Source organism: Poeciliopsis prolifica, unplaced genomic scaffold, assembly GCF_027474105.1.
Source record: "Poeciliopsis prolifica strain line A6 unplaced genomic scaffold, Auburn_PproV2 SCAFFOLD047, whole genome shotgun sequence".
Classification (NCBI taxonomy): Eukaryota; Metazoa; Chordata; class Actinopteri; order Cyprinodontiformes; family Poeciliidae; genus Poeciliopsis; species Poeciliopsis prolifica.
In genome coordinates this window covers 3,614,237-3,632,593 of record NW_026562422.1, presented here as the reverse complement: position 1 = coordinate 3,632,593, position 18,357 = coordinate 3,614,237, and the positions used below count along the sequence as shown (strand labels likewise).

General features: G+C 40.2%; 1 protein-coding gene across 1 annotated transcript; it reads left to right on the top strand.

Annotated features, from left to right (window-relative positions):
* The first annotated feature begins 3,267 nt into the window (after window positions 1-3,267).
* ezra (ezrin a) lies at window positions 3,268-17,158 on the top strand. Its single transcript, XM_055057283.1, has 13 exons — window positions 3,268-3,493; window positions 6,464-6,547; window positions 7,479-7,574; window positions 7,900-8,174; window positions 9,474-9,557; window positions 10,617-10,763; window positions 10,995-11,091; window positions 11,225-11,388; window positions 12,279-12,409; window positions 12,764-12,924; window positions 13,141-13,233; window positions 14,594-14,863; window positions 15,855-17,158. The coding sequence occupies exons 1-13, from the start codon at window positions 3,482-3,484 to the stop codon at window positions 16,017-16,019; spliced, it is 1,779 nt and encodes a 592-aa protein (XP_054913258.1). The 5' UTR covers window positions 3,268-3,481; the 3' UTR covers window positions 16,020-17,158.
* Window positions 17,159-18,357: the final 1,199 nt, after the last annotated feature.

Below are 18,357 nucleotides of genomic sequence, written 5' to 3'. Positions count from 1 at the left end.
TCACCCAGCCTCCAAAAAATGTCAAAGTTCTTTATGGTGACATAAAAGACATAAAATATGTTTTCTAATGCAGTTTTTTAAAGGCTAAAATATGTATGCGTGGCTAAAGACGCGTTAAAAGAATGCGGCAGAGTTGGCTTGAAATCTCTAGAAGTATATTTCAACTTTTTATTATTTGAAAGGAAGCAGGAAGTAAAGTCAATATGATCTTACTGGCTTTTTGTGTGAAAGAGAAGTGAAAGGAATATGGAACAAGTTTTCCTAAACATTTTCTACACAAAAATCTGACAGGTGTGGAGTCGATCTGTTTTCTGTTCCCCCTGAATAAAAAGCATCAGGTCCAAATACAACCAGCGTGTCTACAAGCTTTCTACTGTGTTTTAAAAACAGTTGATTTTGGTTTTAAATTACTTCCCGACTTGCCTCAGATTAGAACCTGGATTAGATTCCAGTCTGGCTTGATGGCCGGTGGATTGTAGCTCAATCCACCGTTTCTGATCAGCATGCTACTCAATATTTCTGCTGTCTTTTTTCATTGTTATCATTATATCTCATCTCCACTGCATGGTTAAATCTTTAATCTGCGCTTTTAATCTTCTGCGCAGGTGTTGGCTCGGGATGTAAAGAGTCTGGAGTCCCCTGCAGCTCGAGCTCGGGTTCAGCTTTACCCAGAGGACACAGAGAGGGAGCTGATCCAAGACGTCACCTGGAGGCTCTTCTTCCTGCAGGTGAAGGAGGAGATTCTCTCTGGAAATGTCTGCTGCCCTCCAGATACGGCCAAGATCTTGGGACTTTTGCGCAGAAAACTATGAGCAGAGCAACCAGTGAGTAACTACCTGCAGCGCGTCACACCTGATAATTCACCGAAACATTGACAGACTTAATAAGTAGCTTGATATCTGAAGTGACAAGAAAACACCTGCAGGTGCTTTTGAATCATTTCGATCAGTGGGGCCCAGCAGGGGTTCCCTATCTTATCATTCTAATTGGTTTGTTGTCAAAGTTGCTGTGCTTCATGTTGGGTTCCAGTGGGTTTTCGGAAAATTTGTGGGTCTTTGATTTCACTTCTATTTATTGATTGATTTGATTTTTAGCAATATTTTTCAAAACCTCAACTCGATTTTAGTTCAATCCAGTTTATTTCTAGAACGCCAATTCACAACAAATGTCTCAAGACACACAAAAAAGTCATTTCAGTTCAGCCACTTATACATTTCTATTGATCCTAGTTGTCAAACAGCGCAGCAGCTCAGTTTATTATTCAAATTAGTTTCAAATGTTTTCTAAGGAAGCCGACCAAACTGAATTGAGTCATTCTCTTCTATCATTCAAGAACATAATCATCTGTAATACTTTTTATTATCATTATTATTATTATTATTTTTATATAGAGTAAATTATAAATATGCCTCTCACTAAAACAGGAAAGAGGCTGTGACCTAAAGGTCGCGCAAACGCTGGACATGTTCAGTGTTTCTTACTTCAAGATGAAGGACAAGAAGAAAGCAGAACTGTGGATGCGGTTGGTGTCCAAATCGACATTTAGCTGGCTCATTTCTTTAGGTTCTGCTGTGCAAAAGCTACATTATGATTGTAACACCACTGGCTGAACATATTAATAGCATCCGCACACCTTTACATGCAGCTGTGGACATGAGGTCAACGAACCAGCATTGAAACCTCAGTCATTGACCTCGGTTGCCCTTTCCGTTTGAGTTGCACCTTTGACCACACTTGTTCCAAACAGCCATCGACACATTCGTCTTCGTGTCGCTATGGCAAGGATTCAACGTCTCCAAATGTTGCTGTTCTCACAAAGCATTTGCTTGTTTCACTTAGTTATCTTAAAAATATGTATTTTTCCAGATTGACCCCTTCGAGTCGATTTCTGTGGGCTGACATAAGACAAATCTATGACAGGGAACGGTAAGTACATAGCGGTTCCTGTGATCTGTGTGATGTGTCAACTGTGACATCATATTAGGAAAAAAAAAGGAGTAAATTTTCATCAAAAAATTCAGGAAATTTGAAATCAGTCTCAGAAATTTTCTAGGAAACAAGAAAGTTTCCACGTTTCGAAAGTCAAAATATTTTCTGGCAGAAGTACGCAGAAATTTTGAGATTATTGTCTCAAAAAAGCTTTTGAGACTCCAGAAAATGTGGGGGAAAAAATGTCCATTCAGAAATCTCCATGTTTTTTGGGGGGGTTTTGCCTCCCCCCCCAAAAAAAATTACAAAGTGTTTCTATCAAATGTTCTGATTTTCAAAAGATTTTTTAAACAAAAATTTCTAAGAAAAGTCTCAAAATTTCTGGGGGGATTTTTCTGAACATTTTCTGATATCAATCCAAACAATTTGGAGTTTCTTTTCCTTCCAACCTACTCCGAAATCTTATTTATTCTGGGAAAATTTCTTTAATTACTCTCAAAGTTTCAGTCGTAGTTAACGGACTAACCGGGTTTTCAATTCCCTATGTAAGTTGAACAGTGTTTCATGAGGATTTTATTTTATTTTTATTTTTTTGCAGAATTTGAAGTCGGGCCGAAAGAGCTTCCTGAAGCTTCCCATCGGCGACCAGGTGTTCCACCTGCTCCGCCTCACACACCACTCCGCTCCCCCCACATTGCTCTTTCCTGTGATGCAGCTGCTCCCTGCTAGCAGAACTGGTTGTCAATGCTGAGGTTAGTTAGCACAGCTACCGATGACCACGGGATAAACGTTGTTTTTTCCAGTAACGGTGCGTTGTTTCTATGCTATTAGCACATTTAACGCTCACGAGAGTGATTGACAGCGCTAAGACACTCCTCCTGACTCTGATTGGTTGCTTTTGACCGGGAGCGGTGCATTTGTTCAGACATCAATAGTAGCTAAAAGAGGAAGTGGAGGAGATTAATTTTTTTTTTCCCCCACAGATTATCCGTGTCATACTATCACAACATGGTGACAGTTTCAACAAATGTGTAAAAATATTTTTCAGTTACACACTGCAGCTTTGAGCTTTTTAGAAAGAAATAACTTTTGGTAACAGATTCGGTTGAGCAGCTCGGTGACAATACACCGAAAACCCTCCGCATATCAAATCCCGCTCCTGCTGTTATTCCTTCATGACTCATGTCATCTTCAAACAAGCTACAGAAATAGCACGGCCAGTGGTTTTGTAGCCCGGCGCTCTCCGATCAAAGGTCACACGGAGGTTTTAGGCGCTGAAACAGGTGATCTCCTTTGGGTGGAGTTGTGCGGCTCCCCCAACCCCCACGCTTTCTGTCACACCGGAGGTCAATCTGTCGGCTTGGTGTCAAAGTCGGTCCTCCCACGTCTCCGCGAGCTATCTCCTGAGTTCAAAGGACACGAGTCTTGCCCCGGGGTTTGCCAGCCAGAGGCTGTCTTTATCAGGTGGAGGTTCTACTGGGAGTTGGCCACTGCAGCCTCGGTCAGCCTGGGATACACTTTCCTCTGATAGGAGCCACAGACCAAAGCCAAGATGTCCAAACTGGTAGGATTCCTGCTGTTTTAAGATACATTTTTACTTATTGCTATAGCCGCATGTCTTCTTCCAGGTTTGAAAACGGCACGGTGAGGTTCTGTAGACTAAACCCTGCTCGTAACGCTTCAATAAATCATTTATGATGACCCGTATAAGAACAAAAACAAGCTGGAATTGTGGAATTGTCCATGGCTTCTTTTTTTTTTGCGCTGGCGACATTTTCTTTGCTTCTTTCAGTTGTAAGTTTTATCAAGAGCCAGTGATCCTTATTGTCATTTACTCATTAACCAAATGTAGAGTTTGACCCACGCTGCACACATTCCTCACACTGGATTACCCTCCAAGTGTTACTTGAACTCAATGAATCCGTCTGTGAGATACGTGGTCATGCACATAATGATAATAAAAAAGGAACAAAACAAACAAAAAAACAACTAGTGAATTGTGCTTCTTCAAGTCAATAATGACATTCGCCACTTTCTTCTGGCGTTGAGCAAAAAAAAAAAAACAATAATGAAAAATGGATGGTAGAAAAACAAAGGCGTGGACCTTGGTTATTGCCAGAACGGAAAAAAGATGCACCTTTTCTTTGAAGATGGACATTTTTATTAAACAGGAAGCAATATGCCAGAAGATACATTTTTATTTAAACTAAACAGAAACTTAATGCCAAAAGCATCCTCTTCTAATCTTCTTTGGATTGATATAGGGCTGACTGTCAGACTGTTGATTGTGTCCTTGTTTCCATTCATGAAGAAAATAATAAAAACTAAATCGAGCAAACAAACAAACAAAACAAGAACAGAATCTCATCCAGCAGCAATTCTTGACAGTGTGGTTCCGATATCGTCAAAATGTGTCCGAAATGATCGATCAAACTGAAACAACAGAGTTTAACGATTCATGAGTCTCAAAGTCTTCAAGTAAAAGTTACTCAAGCGTTCAGCGTGAGACTAATAAGGCGGGCCAAGCCACACTTTACAACAGCAGCTATGTCTTTGTGTTGACACTGCAAGGCCTTGATGAACACAAAATGCTGACAACATATTTCATTACTTGACTTGATTTAAGTAATCAATGAGCAAAATTACACGTAAAGCGAAACTGCATAAATTTTTTTGCAAAGTGGCTCTTTGCGCGTACTGATGCTGATGTCACATCCGCATGAGCGAAATGCGGCTTTCTTTCTTCCGCTTTGAGTTACCATGGCAAGTCGTATTTCAGAAGCAAATAAAGCAATACTATGAACATTGTTGTCTTCCTGATATAATGAGCCTTTAAGTTTTCATGGATTTCCAAACGATTCTGAATTAAGAAAAGTAAATATTCATCGCTAACCAGTTAAAGCAAAGTTTGGAGCCTTCGCTTCACTCCGGATCAGCTTCTTCAGCCTGAAACTGCCGGGGAGAGAGGGATGGTAAATAAAGGAGCCGTCCCCGTCTCATTTCCATGGAATCCCTTCTGTATTCAGCCTGAAAGAGCGAGTGCATGGGAACGAGTGAGCAGAGCAGAGCCAGACAGTTGAGCAACTTATCCGCCTGTAAACACCATCCTGCTTGAGGTCGTCACAAGAAGAACGCAAAGTAATAAAATGAAACAGCAGCCTTAAGGAACACGGCCACATTTTTCTAAAAGCAACAAGTCTGAAGCTGAACAGTCAGCTGAACTCGAACTGTTAACAATTACCAGAGCTGCCCTGCTGTTAAGCTATTGTCGTTTCCGCTGAGTCTGCGGCGACAAAGAAGATGGCAGGAAGTCGTTCACTGAAACCTGCCATTTTAACTTGAATCCATCGCTGCTCTGTAAAATCGTCAACCACAATTTCCCCAAAAAACGAGCATTTGGAGAATGCTCACACGCTGCCATGATTTTTAATGTCCCGTCGCATGAACAAGTGTATTCACGCGGGATTTTAATTTCCTGCGTAATGAAAATTCAATTTTTTCGACAGCAGCAAGACAGACAAAGATTTGCGTCCATTTGTAAGGGAAGTGGAAATTGACCAAAACTTCATAATTCTAATTTGAGGGTATAAGGATTTTCTTTAGCATAATTTTTCTTTTTGCCAATTGTATCATACTGTTGTGATTGATGTATATTCACTTGTGCTTTTTGTCATCATACATGGCTCATTCAACATATGTTTCCATGTAAACACAAATGTTTTGTCTTGATTTTTTTCTGCAAGGGTTTGTGTGATCACCGTCAAATTGCACGATTTTAAAATCCCGGCCCGTGTTTGCTTGAACGTCAAAAGCATTACGAAAACACCAAATAAAGATGTTATCTCATACATGTGATCACATAAGGTGGAAACAATTTAAAAAAAAAGCTAGTGATGGTTCCATAATTTGATGTTCCATTGGTTCCTGCCCAACCTTTAGTATGTTTATCTTTATGACAGTCAGGGTTTGTCCTGGTATGACTTCATTAAAACTGTTGTGTATCTGCTACAAAGCCCATCCCAATCAATGGTTTTGTACTGTGTTTTTTTTTTTTTTTAATAACCAGTTGATATGAATTAAAACTGAATCTTTTTTTATCCAATTTGCGGAAATCAATTCTTATGCAAACTCAGTTTCAATGCTGTTTGCTGCAACGCCGGCACATCTCGCAACGCCTTTGTGCAAGAGGCAAGTGCAATGATATCCAACCTCGTGCTCGCATAGCTGGTCTAAAGTCTAATGAGATAGTGAGCAATTATGGTTTATGAATAATCCGGTTGACAGATCCACATTGAGGGTGCGCTTTCAGCAAAACAGCCCGTTATTTATGTCCTCCATTTGTGGACGTGAACGCAGCCAAACACAGAATTTGGGCGGATGTAGAAACATTTCTGATTTAAAGAATGGAAATAAAGAAACGACTGGAAAGAAGACAGGTGAATCCTGTCCAGAGAGAAAGTTTTTATTTGTGTAACTTCTTTTTTTTTTTTTTCAACGTGAATGTAATCAGTAAATTGCCCTTTTTGCACCGCAGGTCAACGTTCGCGTCACTACCATGGACGCAGAGCTGGAGTTTTCCTTTAACAAAAGCACCAAAGGAAGGCAGCTGCTTGAGCAGGTCTGTATGCTGCAGTCGGCAAAGCACACGTCCAACGGCAACGACGTTTTACCGAAAGGTTATTTTTACTTGCGCAAAGCAAAAGCAAAGCCCACCTCAAAGTGATCGTGATTCTGGAAGATCTGCAGAATCTCTTCTCTCTTTATAGAAATGTGATAAGAGGAAATCTACTGTGGACAGAAAGGCCATAAAAACTCCAATCAGCATCGCATCATGAAGCTGAAATTGAACTTTTGATGTTACAACTGTGGTGGAAAACTGTACCCCCGGACCCCAAACCCAGTGTGCAAGAACACAAAATCTTACTAAGAAACTCTGAATAGTTTCTGGTGCAAATATTTTGACGCACTTGATTTCAGACCGAAATAACTTAAAAGTAGATTTTCAAGCCAGATAAATGAGCTTTTCATTTTCTTTTTACATCAACAGTTCTTTTAATGTCGATACAAAAACTGCTAATTCCACAGGCAGGTAACTTCAGTGTCTTGTTATGAGTGAAATAATCTGCCAGTGGAGCCAGTGCTTTTTCCATTTCAATCAATATTTAAACTGATTATATTTGACTTATTGACTTATATTTTAATTATTGACTTAAAACGATCTCCTGTGTCTTTGTTCTATTCCAGTTATCTTATTCTTAATTCAAGTGCACAGAGATATGTGCTCTACAGTTTAGACAAAAATACTCGGTAAGATTTTGTGTTTTAGTTGTGTGGTGGCAACGTTTTCTTAAGCCAAGAGAAGGAAAATCAACTGATGGTTGGAGTTTGATCCTTTGTTTTGAAGAGCGAGTAAATCACCGTGAGGAAAATCGCAATGTTTCAGCTGCTGCTTTTAATGTGCCTGTTTTAGCTGCCTCTCTAATGGGCGGCAGCGAAAAGTCCTCATGCTTCTTCTTCTTCTTCTTGTGTGTTTTGTGTGGTGCCGTCAGGTTGCCAGGACGATTGGCCTCCGTGAGATTTGGTACTTCGGCCTTCAGTATGTGGACAACAAAGGAATTGTCTCGTGGCTGGTAGAAGACAAGAAAGTGGGTTTTGCTCTGTCAGAGTTTTTCAGTGCTGCAATATCGGGCCGGTTTGAACTTTTTATTTTTATTTGACAATTGTTTTTTGTCTTTCGATTGTTTAAAATAAGAGAGCGCATGCGAATACGCGAGTTGATGTTTGCATTCTTCACTGCGACGCACCGTTTTACTTTGTTTCAATGCCATATAAAGTTGATTCTTGAATTCCTCTTTTGTGTCCAGCTGTATATCAACCAAAGTCTACTTGATGCTTCTTTTTTTATTCATTCATGCGCATCCCCTCTTTCCTGTGCCCATTTTGACCTCCACGACCTCGCTGTCCGTGCAGGTGACGGAACAGAACATAAAGAACGAGACTCCCCTGCAGTTCAGATTCCGGGTCCAGTACTACCCCGAGGACGTGGAAGAGGAGCTGATCCAGGACGTCACCAGGAAGCTCTTCTTCCTGCAGGTGAAGGACCACATCCTGTCCGACGAGATCTACTGTCCCCCGGAGACCGCTGTGCTTCTGGCCTCCTACGCCGTGCAGGCAAAGTACGGCGAGTACGACAAGTCGGTGCACCGGCGGGGATACCTCTCCTCGGAGCGTCTGCTCCCGAAGAGGTGAGCTCAAACTGTGGGGAATGCTGCGAGGCGCTGTTCAGAGACACGCTCTTCCTGATGCGTTTAAAAGAACAGACCCAAATCTGTTCTTTTAAACAGATTTGGGTCTGTTTAAAAGACTATTTCAATAGTCTTTGTTTCAAAATAAAGCCAACGTGAAGTTTTTGTTTTGGAAATCTGGTGTCAAAACACTAAGAAAGATTAAAAAACGTAGGGACATATACAAAAAAATAAAATAAAATAACACCAAAACACAAAATATGTGCTTTTTTGGCACTCCCTGAGCTCCATACAATGTCATTTTGATAAAAGTTCCTGGTTACTGATGTCTATCCTGCAGACTTTGTGCACAGATGCTTCCTGCTCAGCTTGAATGCTTTTTAATCATCCAGCCAACAATCTAACATTTCCATGGACACCAAATATGTCCATGTTTAGCTAAATGCAGATTCAGACTTAAGGATTGGGTCTGAAACTTCCTATTATAAAGTTAATGTCTCCTATGTATTCGTGTCATATAAACAATTTAAATTTAAAAAACAGAAGAAAAAAACAACAACAAATACTATCAGATGAGCTTGAAATAGGACCCTTATCTATCGATGTGTTGGGTTCTTCCAAACTCACGTTCCTCAGTTTGGTGTATTGCAACCTGGCAAAAAAAAAAATTATCTTAACATGTTTATTGCTTTATGTCACTCCGTGTCATAATAAGCTGTAAAATTTCAAGGTCCTATTAAAGTAAGTGATAATTATCCTTTCCAGCCAACCTTTACTCTCATCACTTTTAACTTGTATTTGTTTTTTTGCTGATATTAGAAACTTGAGCATTAGTACAGTATAGCATTGCAAGTGCACTGAGATACTTGCACAAGGCCAAAAAACTCTGCTGCTTAATTCATCAAAAAAAAAAAAACCAACAACACCTTTTTATGTGTTACATGACAGTGTTTACAGTAAAACAGGAAAGCGGTTAATATTACAACATTGCATCATGCCACTTAGATTTTGATGCAGTTTTAGATTCCTCAACGATAGAGAAACATGTCAAACTTGGACTTTGTTAAATGTCAATGTTCCCTTCGGAGACATGTATTTGTTTGTTTGTTTTTCCACATATGCTCCGAAATCATGCTCGCCGATCACCAGGCACTGTTGCTAATTTAAGACATGACAACAACAAAAAAAGGAACGGGCCTCCGGAGCCTGCAGCGTGTGTTCACCGTAGCTCTGTGTGCGCACGCGGAGAGATCCCGCTTTGAGCCGCGCGACTCTCTGACAGCCTGTCTCTTCTCTTAGAGTGCTGGATCAACACAAGCTGTCGAAGGAGCAGTGGGAAGACAGAGTGCAGGTCTGGCACGAGGAGCACAAAGCCATGCTGAAGTGAGTGAAGACCGAGGGACGCTTGTATGTTACTGCAAAACAAATAAAAACATGTTCAAAATAAAGTTTCAAACATTTTGACCTTCCATGAGTCAAAAAAAAAAAAAAAGAGAGAGAGAGGGAGAAAAAGAAATCTGACACGAACTGCATGACTTTGAAGAAATTTGACATTTTCAAATTATACATTTTTGGAATTCAACAGGAAGCTGAATTAGAAACACCAGGTCAGGAATTGGTGTTTCTCCAACACTCCCAACCAAAATCCAATATGGCTGCCTTCATGCTAAACATTGTCATTCACAAGAGGGGACAACATTAGTTTCAATTCTGCCAGTTTGTTTCTCACACAGAGAACTACACAAATCCTGTTTATGTGCTTGTTGCTACATTATTTAGAGGCACATTGTTGTTAGCTTGCTTTGCTAACAAATGAGACTGAGCTAATCAGCTAAGTCAAAGAATAAAAATGTGTTTTAAAAAGAGTTTTAGAAATGGACAATAATAACGTTCATCGCTAAGAGAACATTCTATCCTTAAATTTGTAATAAATAAATCAAATATAATCGTAATGTGGCATCAAAAGTAAGTGATGCAGCTAAACTGTGAGTTCCACACCCGTCATCCCAATAGACACACAGTATCAAAAAACTACACATACTTTATCAAATTTTGGAGGATGTTCAGCACAATGTGCTTTGTTCTCTCACAATTAAACCCACATTGTTTTAATATTCAGTTATTAAATGTATGAAATAAACTTGAGAAAATCTGACTTTGTGCGCTTGGACTCTACTTTTCTTATTTAATTCTAGCATATGGAACATAGTACTAAATTGCATGTAGTCTGTGTCATGCATTCAATTCTGTATTGAATGAATGAATGAATATGCCGGGGCTCTTAGTGGAAAACGACGCAAAAGCTCAGGAAGAGATGAGGAAAATCTGGGATTATTTCCAGTTTAGATCGTCCTTTTCGCCATTCAGTGGGAAAACGTGTCAATATCTAACGTCTCACAGTAAAAAATGTCTCTGAACGAACGTTTTTGTGACTCCAAACAGGGAAGATGCGATGATCGAGTACCTGAAGATCGCTCAGGATCTGGAAATGTACAGTGTTACCTACTTTGAGATCAGAAACAAGAAGGGCACGGAGCTGTGGCTGGGCGTGGACTCGCTAGGGATAAACATCTATCCAAAGAATGACAGGTAAAACCCACAGTTTAGGACTTTATTGCAAATGTCTTTATTGATATTCTTTTTTGCTGCTTCATTCAGCATTTTTTTTAATGTGTATTATCATTGTTCAGTTCAAAAGCTCAGGGTTATACTATAAGCCTTATTATTATTATGACCTCTGCTCATGTTGACTGTAAGAGTACATTGACCTATTTCTCTGCCGAACGTTTTTTTTTTGTTGTTTTTTTTTATATATTCCAGGCTCACCCCAAAAATTGGATTTCCCTGGAATGAAATTGGAAACCTTTCTTTTGACAACAAGAGATTTGTCATCAAGCCCATAGACAAAAGATCTCCAGTGAGTATTTCAACAAGTAATCAAAAGCGTCTTCACATTCTAAATACTGAAACATTAGATGGGGGAGGGGGAGTAGGAAGGAAGGAAACTTTTTTGACCTGTATAAAGTTTGCTTTTTTCATTCCTCTTGAAGCACATCATGTTTCACGGGACACCAGCTCGCATCCACAAGGGCATCATGCAGCTTGCTCAGGGCAACCACCGCCTGTACGCGCGCCGCCGCATGGCCGACAACATCGAGGTTCAGCAGATGAAGGCTCAGGCCAAACAGGACAGGCTCCAGAAGAAACTGGAGAGGTAGACGAGAGCCACTTTTTCACATTCGGCCCGATTGCTTACGGAGGACCAACCCTGCCACAATTCTGAATAAATACAGAAATGTATAAGTGCCTCATTAAAGTAATTGCAGAGCCAAAACAGCGGCTTGACAAGAAAATTCACGTGCCATTAAAAGCAACAAAATAAGAGATGCATCCGAAAATGCCAAAAACAGAAGGGAGAACAGCATCACCTCCTCGAATTCTTGCATAGTAGCCAAAGACTAGCCTGGAGAACGTAGCCGCAGAGCTTGATTTTGTATGCTTTGTTTTTTTATTTTATTTTTTCTCAATATAAAAACAAGGAGAAAAAATGGGAATAAATGATGTCAGGAAATCTCTTTTAGGTAAAAAAAAAAAGAAGGAAAAACAGAAATATTATAAAGGGAGAAAATGATATCAGTTTAAGAAATAAAACTGCAGTAAAGTCACTTGGACATAAATTTACTTTTATGGGAAAAACATGTTTCAAATATGTTTGGTTGGTGATAAATATGGGGGCAAAAAGGGGACTTGGAATAAATAAACAACAGAAAAACCCAACGCCCAAGAAAAAAAGTAGACAAAAATTACAAAGCTTAAAAGTGCTAATAGACATATTTATACCTAATTAATGAATCAGTTATTATACAAAATTTCTTCTTTTTAGTGACATTTTTACCATAAATCCGATTTATGGTAAAATTCTGGCAATCAAGCTGCCGGTATTTAACCGTAAATTAGAGACAAGTTATGAAAAAGTTAAAGCGGATATGAATATTTTTATAAGACGCCTCCTAGGATGTAGGTAATTAATGTCTGTGATCTTGACTTTTTCTTTTTTCTCTTCTTATTTTTTTTTTGCTTTGTGTGTGTGTGTGTTTCCTGCAGGGATCAGCTGGAAAGCGAGAAGAAGAAGAGAGAAAACATTGAGAGGGAGAAGCAGCAGATGGAGAGAGAAAAACAGGAGCTGATGATGAAGCTCTACGAGTTTGAAGAGACTACTAAGAGAGCGGAGCGAGGTGGGGCGCACCACGTCACACGCAAGCTGTCTAAATACAAACCGGGCTCAGAAAATGTTCCCAAGAAGAAAAGACAAAAAAAAAAGAACCCTCAGATTCAGCCTACGGACTGACACTTTTTTTGTTTCTCTCTCTCTCTTAATGTCGCCACGCAAAATTGATTTTACTGCCCTCTGCTGTCCCTCCGTTTGACTGACTCAGACCGTCAGCTCAGATATTCACATGATCTCAGACGCTGAAATCCACATCAACAGAAATGCATATTTAGAAGAAAAGGAAGAAGAAAAAAAAGACCTTCCCGAAGCGCCTTACCGACGTGTGGTGCCTAATAGATTTTCCTGCCTGGCCCCGCAGATCTTCAGGAGCAGCTGGACCGGGCCATGAGGCTGGAGGAGGAGAGGAGGAGGGTGGAGCAGGAGGCGGCCCGGCTGGAGGCTGAGAGGATGGAGGCCATAATTGCCAAGGAGGAGCTGGCCAGGCAAGCCGAGGAGCAGATGAAGAGCCAGGAGCAGCTGGTGAGTGTGCAGCGCATAAGTTAACCAATCCCGATGGAAGTACGAACGCACGTCAGGTGGTTCAGCTTCAGCTTCTGCTCAAGTCCAACCTGAGGATTTAGGGTGAAGCTCCACACCAACGAAAGTGTTGTATTATTTTTACTTCTTTAGGTGCATGTGTTTGTTTTTCTTTTAAATTGCCTGACTTGAAGTCGCTTCGCACTGTTCCCGCTTCAGGCTGCAGAGCTGGCCGAGTACACGGCCAGGATCACTGAGCTGGAGGAGGCCAAGAGGGCCAAGGAGGAGGAAGCTGAGACATGGCACATGAAGGTGAGCGCTCTCACCGGCCGTCAAGGCAAGACGACCAGGAGGTCAAGAAAGGCCCCAATCAAACACTGTCCTCCCTCTGTGATCTGTGAGACATTCTCAATTCTTTGCCTCTGGGAAAACAGTTAAAAAAAAACAAAACAAAAAATAGTCCCCCAAAAATTCTGTAATTGGTTACAAATACTTCAGTATATATTAGTGAATATGTGCAAAAAAAGAAATCTAATAATTCCATGTTAAAGTGAGAAAGACAAGAGAACATCTTATTTATGTAAAGCAAATAATTTTTTTTTCTATGTTCATATCGACATATTTTCTCCATCTAGTCAGAGCAAAACTGTTTAACAACTGTAGGAAAGTCTTAAAGTCTCCATAACAACAACTAGAAAGGGTTGTTCTTATAGGACAGAAAAATAACTATTAAACAAGAGAAAAAAAAATCATTAATTTTGTTGTCCTTCCATCACAACTAAATACGTTGCATCCTAAAGCTGTTGGGATGTTCTACAAAATGTTTTGAATTAATATGAGTTTCAACAACATTTCATTTTTCTTCAGGGACAATAAAATGTTTCTGAGTTGAATTGAATTGAATTAGTAACACACCAGGTGGGTTTGGCGTGAAACAAAGAGCTTCATTGATGAATTAAAACCTTTTAAAATAAAAACATAAAAGCCCTTTTAGTTTTTTCTTTCATTGTTGTTTAAAGCCTTTTCTGTCACTAGTGGCATTCATACAGACAAGCTCTACTTATCTTTCATTTGCATTTAATTTGAATTTATTTTAATTGCAATTACTTTTTTTTTCATATTCCATTCTTGTTGAGAATTTTTTGCTCAAATATCTCATTACACTTGAAATAAGACAATTTAAATCACTAATCACTTTCCAGCAAAATACAGGAGTTACTTTCCAGTCAATAGATCTTTAATATTGACTGGCTTTGGTTTTGTCACCTATAGCAAGACATTTTGCCCCATGTTTTAAGTGAAATAATCTGCCAGTGGAACTGCTAATTTTTCACCAATATTAAACAAGTATTTCCTTAAAATAAACTCCTGCTTTATGTAGGAGTTTCTTTCTTGTAAGTTAGCTTTGTCTTATTTCATGTGTACTGAGATATTTGCAATGAAACTGGACAAGAAATACTTGGTATATAAAATAAAATAAAAAAACACTTGATACCCCCCTTCACTGAACAAATGCACAGAAAATAATTGTCAGATTTATTTATTTTTTCATGTTTTTAATCCTATAAAAGCCAAGCTTTGCTTGCCAGATCCATTAAGCCGTAGCTTCAGTTTGAGTGTCACGTCTCCGCCGTCCTCCGCTGACGTGGTTTCCCTCTCACGGTTCCTGCAGGCTGAGGAAGTGGAGCAGAGCCTGTTGAGGACGAAGGAAGAGCTGCAGAGTGTGAGGACCCCGTCCAACTCGGCTCCTCCGGGTGGCTCCCATTCCCCCTCCTCCTCCTCCTCCTCCTCCTCCTCGGACAGCGAGAGCGACCACGAGCACAGCGAGGAGAACAGCACCTACAGCGCCGAGCTGCACTCGCAGGAGATCAGCGAGGACCACCTGGAGGAGGAGCGACTCACCGAGGCGGAGAAGAACCAGCGCCTCAGGAAGCAGCTGATGGTGAGCTCGGGTTCCAAGGACACGACCGAGATCAAGCAAACCGCGCTTCCTCGAGTTGGGAGCTCGTTTCACTTCGCGAGGCGCGAGAATTACATTCGCGCACCCGGACAAACAAATTAGTTAAGTCCTGAAAGTACACAATCGTCATCACTCTTCCAGTGATCTCAAGGTTGAAGTCGGATCGATGCACCAAGCTTTTGACTAGGAACTGCAGTAAACCGACCCAGTGCTGAAGAGGCATGACAGTGTTTCTAAGTGCAGTTCGAATGTTCTCACTGTGTCTGCGTGGGTTTTTTTGCCAGGTCCTCTGGTTTCCTCCCACAGTCCCGAAATACGCATGTTAGGTTAAATGGTGATTTGAAACTCTCTGGAGGTGTGAGTGTGCACGCTTGTTTCTAGTGGGTGCAGTTTTGTAAGCGCTGCAGAGGAAGCTGTTTGAAAGGTGCATCCATGCAGGTTTAAAAATTGACCCGCCTTCAAATGTCAATGGTGGATGGATGGATATTGCGACTTGCACCCTTATTTCTTAGTTTGCAGCACTGCCGTGGTTTTGAATCTAAAGATTTCCTGACAAAAGAAACAAACAAAAACAAGAGAAAGCAAACATTTTGCTTCTACACAGCTTTAAGCTCATCAGGCAGATTTCAACGGCCTGAATAGCTAAGTAGTAAGATGTCAGCTAAGTTGAAAACTAAGATGAGCTAAGATGTGAGTTACGTTGTAAGATGAGATAAGCTAAGTTGAAAATTGTAAGCTAAGTTGTAAGGAAAGCTAAGTTAAGATGTAAACTAAGCTAACTTCTTAGCTAAGCTAGTCTCTTTTTTCACAATACTGAAAAAAGATTGCTATTTGTAAATCTTTCAGGAACCTTTTTCTCGTAGCTCGCGAGATCAAACAAAATCTTTACCCATCAATTGTACAAATGAGACAAAAATAGATTCAGGAAGTGTTTTTCCATGATTTAATCACCATACCCGACTCTTCATCGCAGGACCTGAGCTCAGATCTGGCGCAATCCAGACACGACACCAAGAAGACCCAGAACGACCTGCTCCACGCTGAGAACGTCCGGGCCGGACGAGACAAGTACAAAACCCTCCGTCAGATCCGCCTGGGCAACACCAAGCAGAGGGTGGACGAGTTTGAGGCTTTGTAGAGAAGACTGCTCCAGAATACCTCGGGAATGATCTCCTCAGCGTATTACATAATGTAGTGATTGCACCCAGTGGTGGTTCTGGCCAGAATGGCGCCCTTGGCGAGGCTTTCATGCCCCCCATGACTCACACACACTCCCAAAAAGAAAAATCCATTCTTTACGGCATAGGAATATTTTTTGTGACATAAATACCAAAGATAATACAGTAAAAGTGTCACAACTCACAAGAGTTTTAGAAAAGTGTAATCAGTGTAGAATAATTATGTCTATGATTAACCATTGTGCTTTTCATGCTAGTTTTAATCTGAGGTCTCGGTGCACAAAAAGCATTCAAAATATTCGACTTTGCGTTTTTATAAAAGTAATAGAGAATTTCTGTCCAGTTTAGAAATATTACGTTCAGGTCTGGTTATCCAGGTCATTTTAAATGTTAAACTAAAGATGAACAAATGAAGTTCCCTTAAAAATAGTCAAGTAACCCTTTGACATAGCACTGGCCACTAGCCATTAGCTAAAGCTGGAGTGTACAACCATTTTATTCCTTTTGTGCTTACACATCAGGCAACAGACGGATCACCTAATCCCCATTGACCGAACATGCAAATAAACAATTTAAAAGACCTTTTTCCGGCTTGATAGTTACGCTGGCCCTACGGCCATGCCTCCCTGGGCAGTGTGCCATATCCTCCACAGCAAGCAACGCCACTGATTACAGTCATATGTAACTTTAAGATCCGGAATAAGGATGCTCTTCAGCTGTATGAAAGTACTTCCATGAATTTTACTTGACTGCGTGAAAGTATGACGACCACATTTTATCGTGCTGGAACATTTCTAAAAAGGTGTGGGGGGACGGGTTGTTTGTTTGTTTGTCTTAGGATAATTGCAGAGGACATATGTTAATCATAAATTGCAAAGTTTGCATTTGCCGTTTAGTTTTCTGAAAACCCGTGACTTGGGTTAGATTTGTTCAATGAACACAATATGTTGTAAACAACCGTCAATTGCTAATAAATAACTACTGCTGCTGGATCTGTGACTCGCCACTGAAATGTGTTGCGTATACTTTATTTGTACTTGTAATTCAGAAATCAAAATAAGTCAGTTTCAAATAATAATAAAAAAACTATCCAATTGAACCAGACTGCTTTCTCGAAATCTATTCACAAGTTGTTATGCCTTCAAATTTTGTATCAAACTGAACCGGAACTTTATATCAGTGCATGAATTTTTTCACCAGCGCAAAGGTCTGTGACTGGCACTACATTTAACTGAATTATTCACTTGAAAGCTGTGGAAGTGAACATCAGTGGTCATGGAGAGAAATGAGCTAAATCCAGCTCCAATCAGCGTCCAGTCCGTCCTAAATGCTGCATAATGGAATGACAGCACACTTTTCCAACACTTTTAAGGTGCATTCAAGTAACTCTGGTACATTGGATTGTCTATCTTCCAAAAATAACAACAGTTTTTTTAAAATGTTTTAAATGTCTGTCTTTTTTTTTTTAATCTTAGGAGACAATATGAACCATTTCAAGCGGTTTTATTTTTACATAGTCGTCTACCCATCCAGTCAGTTTTACAGCGGCCACTTTCTGTTTGTTTCTCTCGATTGAAAGGAACTGAAAACATACCAAGACTTTAAAACCGGAATACCGAACCATGATTTGTGTGTACATTTGTAGTCCTGGCCAAATGGGTTTATGCTGATGTTCTTACAAACAATTCAAAACACCAAACTCTTCCCCTCCACAAAAACAGACACTTCTCACCGTCTGACTGTTTTGGGTTAAACTTCTGCCCCGACCATTTGCTTTTACCCTGACAAATACAGTTGAAACATGGGAGTGTGGGGGTGATCAAGACCCCGGAGAAGTTCCCTGGTTACTGAAAACTGGAGTACATTTCCACACACCAAGGCCAACATGCATGGAAGAAAGCAGCTTTTGAAAACCTGTGCATCTTTGTGTTGGTTACCCAAACATGTTTTTTTTTGTTTGTTTGTTTTTGCCCAGCAGTTTTCAGAGTGTATAGGTCCACCTTTTACTGCCATGGAAGGTTCATTACATTAACAAATAAAACTGTAAGTATAATCTTTGGTACTCTTCCAAAGATTGCGGAGGGGGGAGAAAAAAAATTACAAGAGACTGAGTGGAAGAGGATCCATCAGTGTGAACTCTCCTCAATGTTTACATAGGGGAAGGATGGCCATCAGGTTGCTAGACGACCTGTGCAGCAACAGGAAACAGGATGTTTAAATAAACACTGTTTCCTTCTCCTTTTTTTTTTTTTCCACATTTCAGAAGATCATATCTAGTAATGTGACAAACTTCTCAGC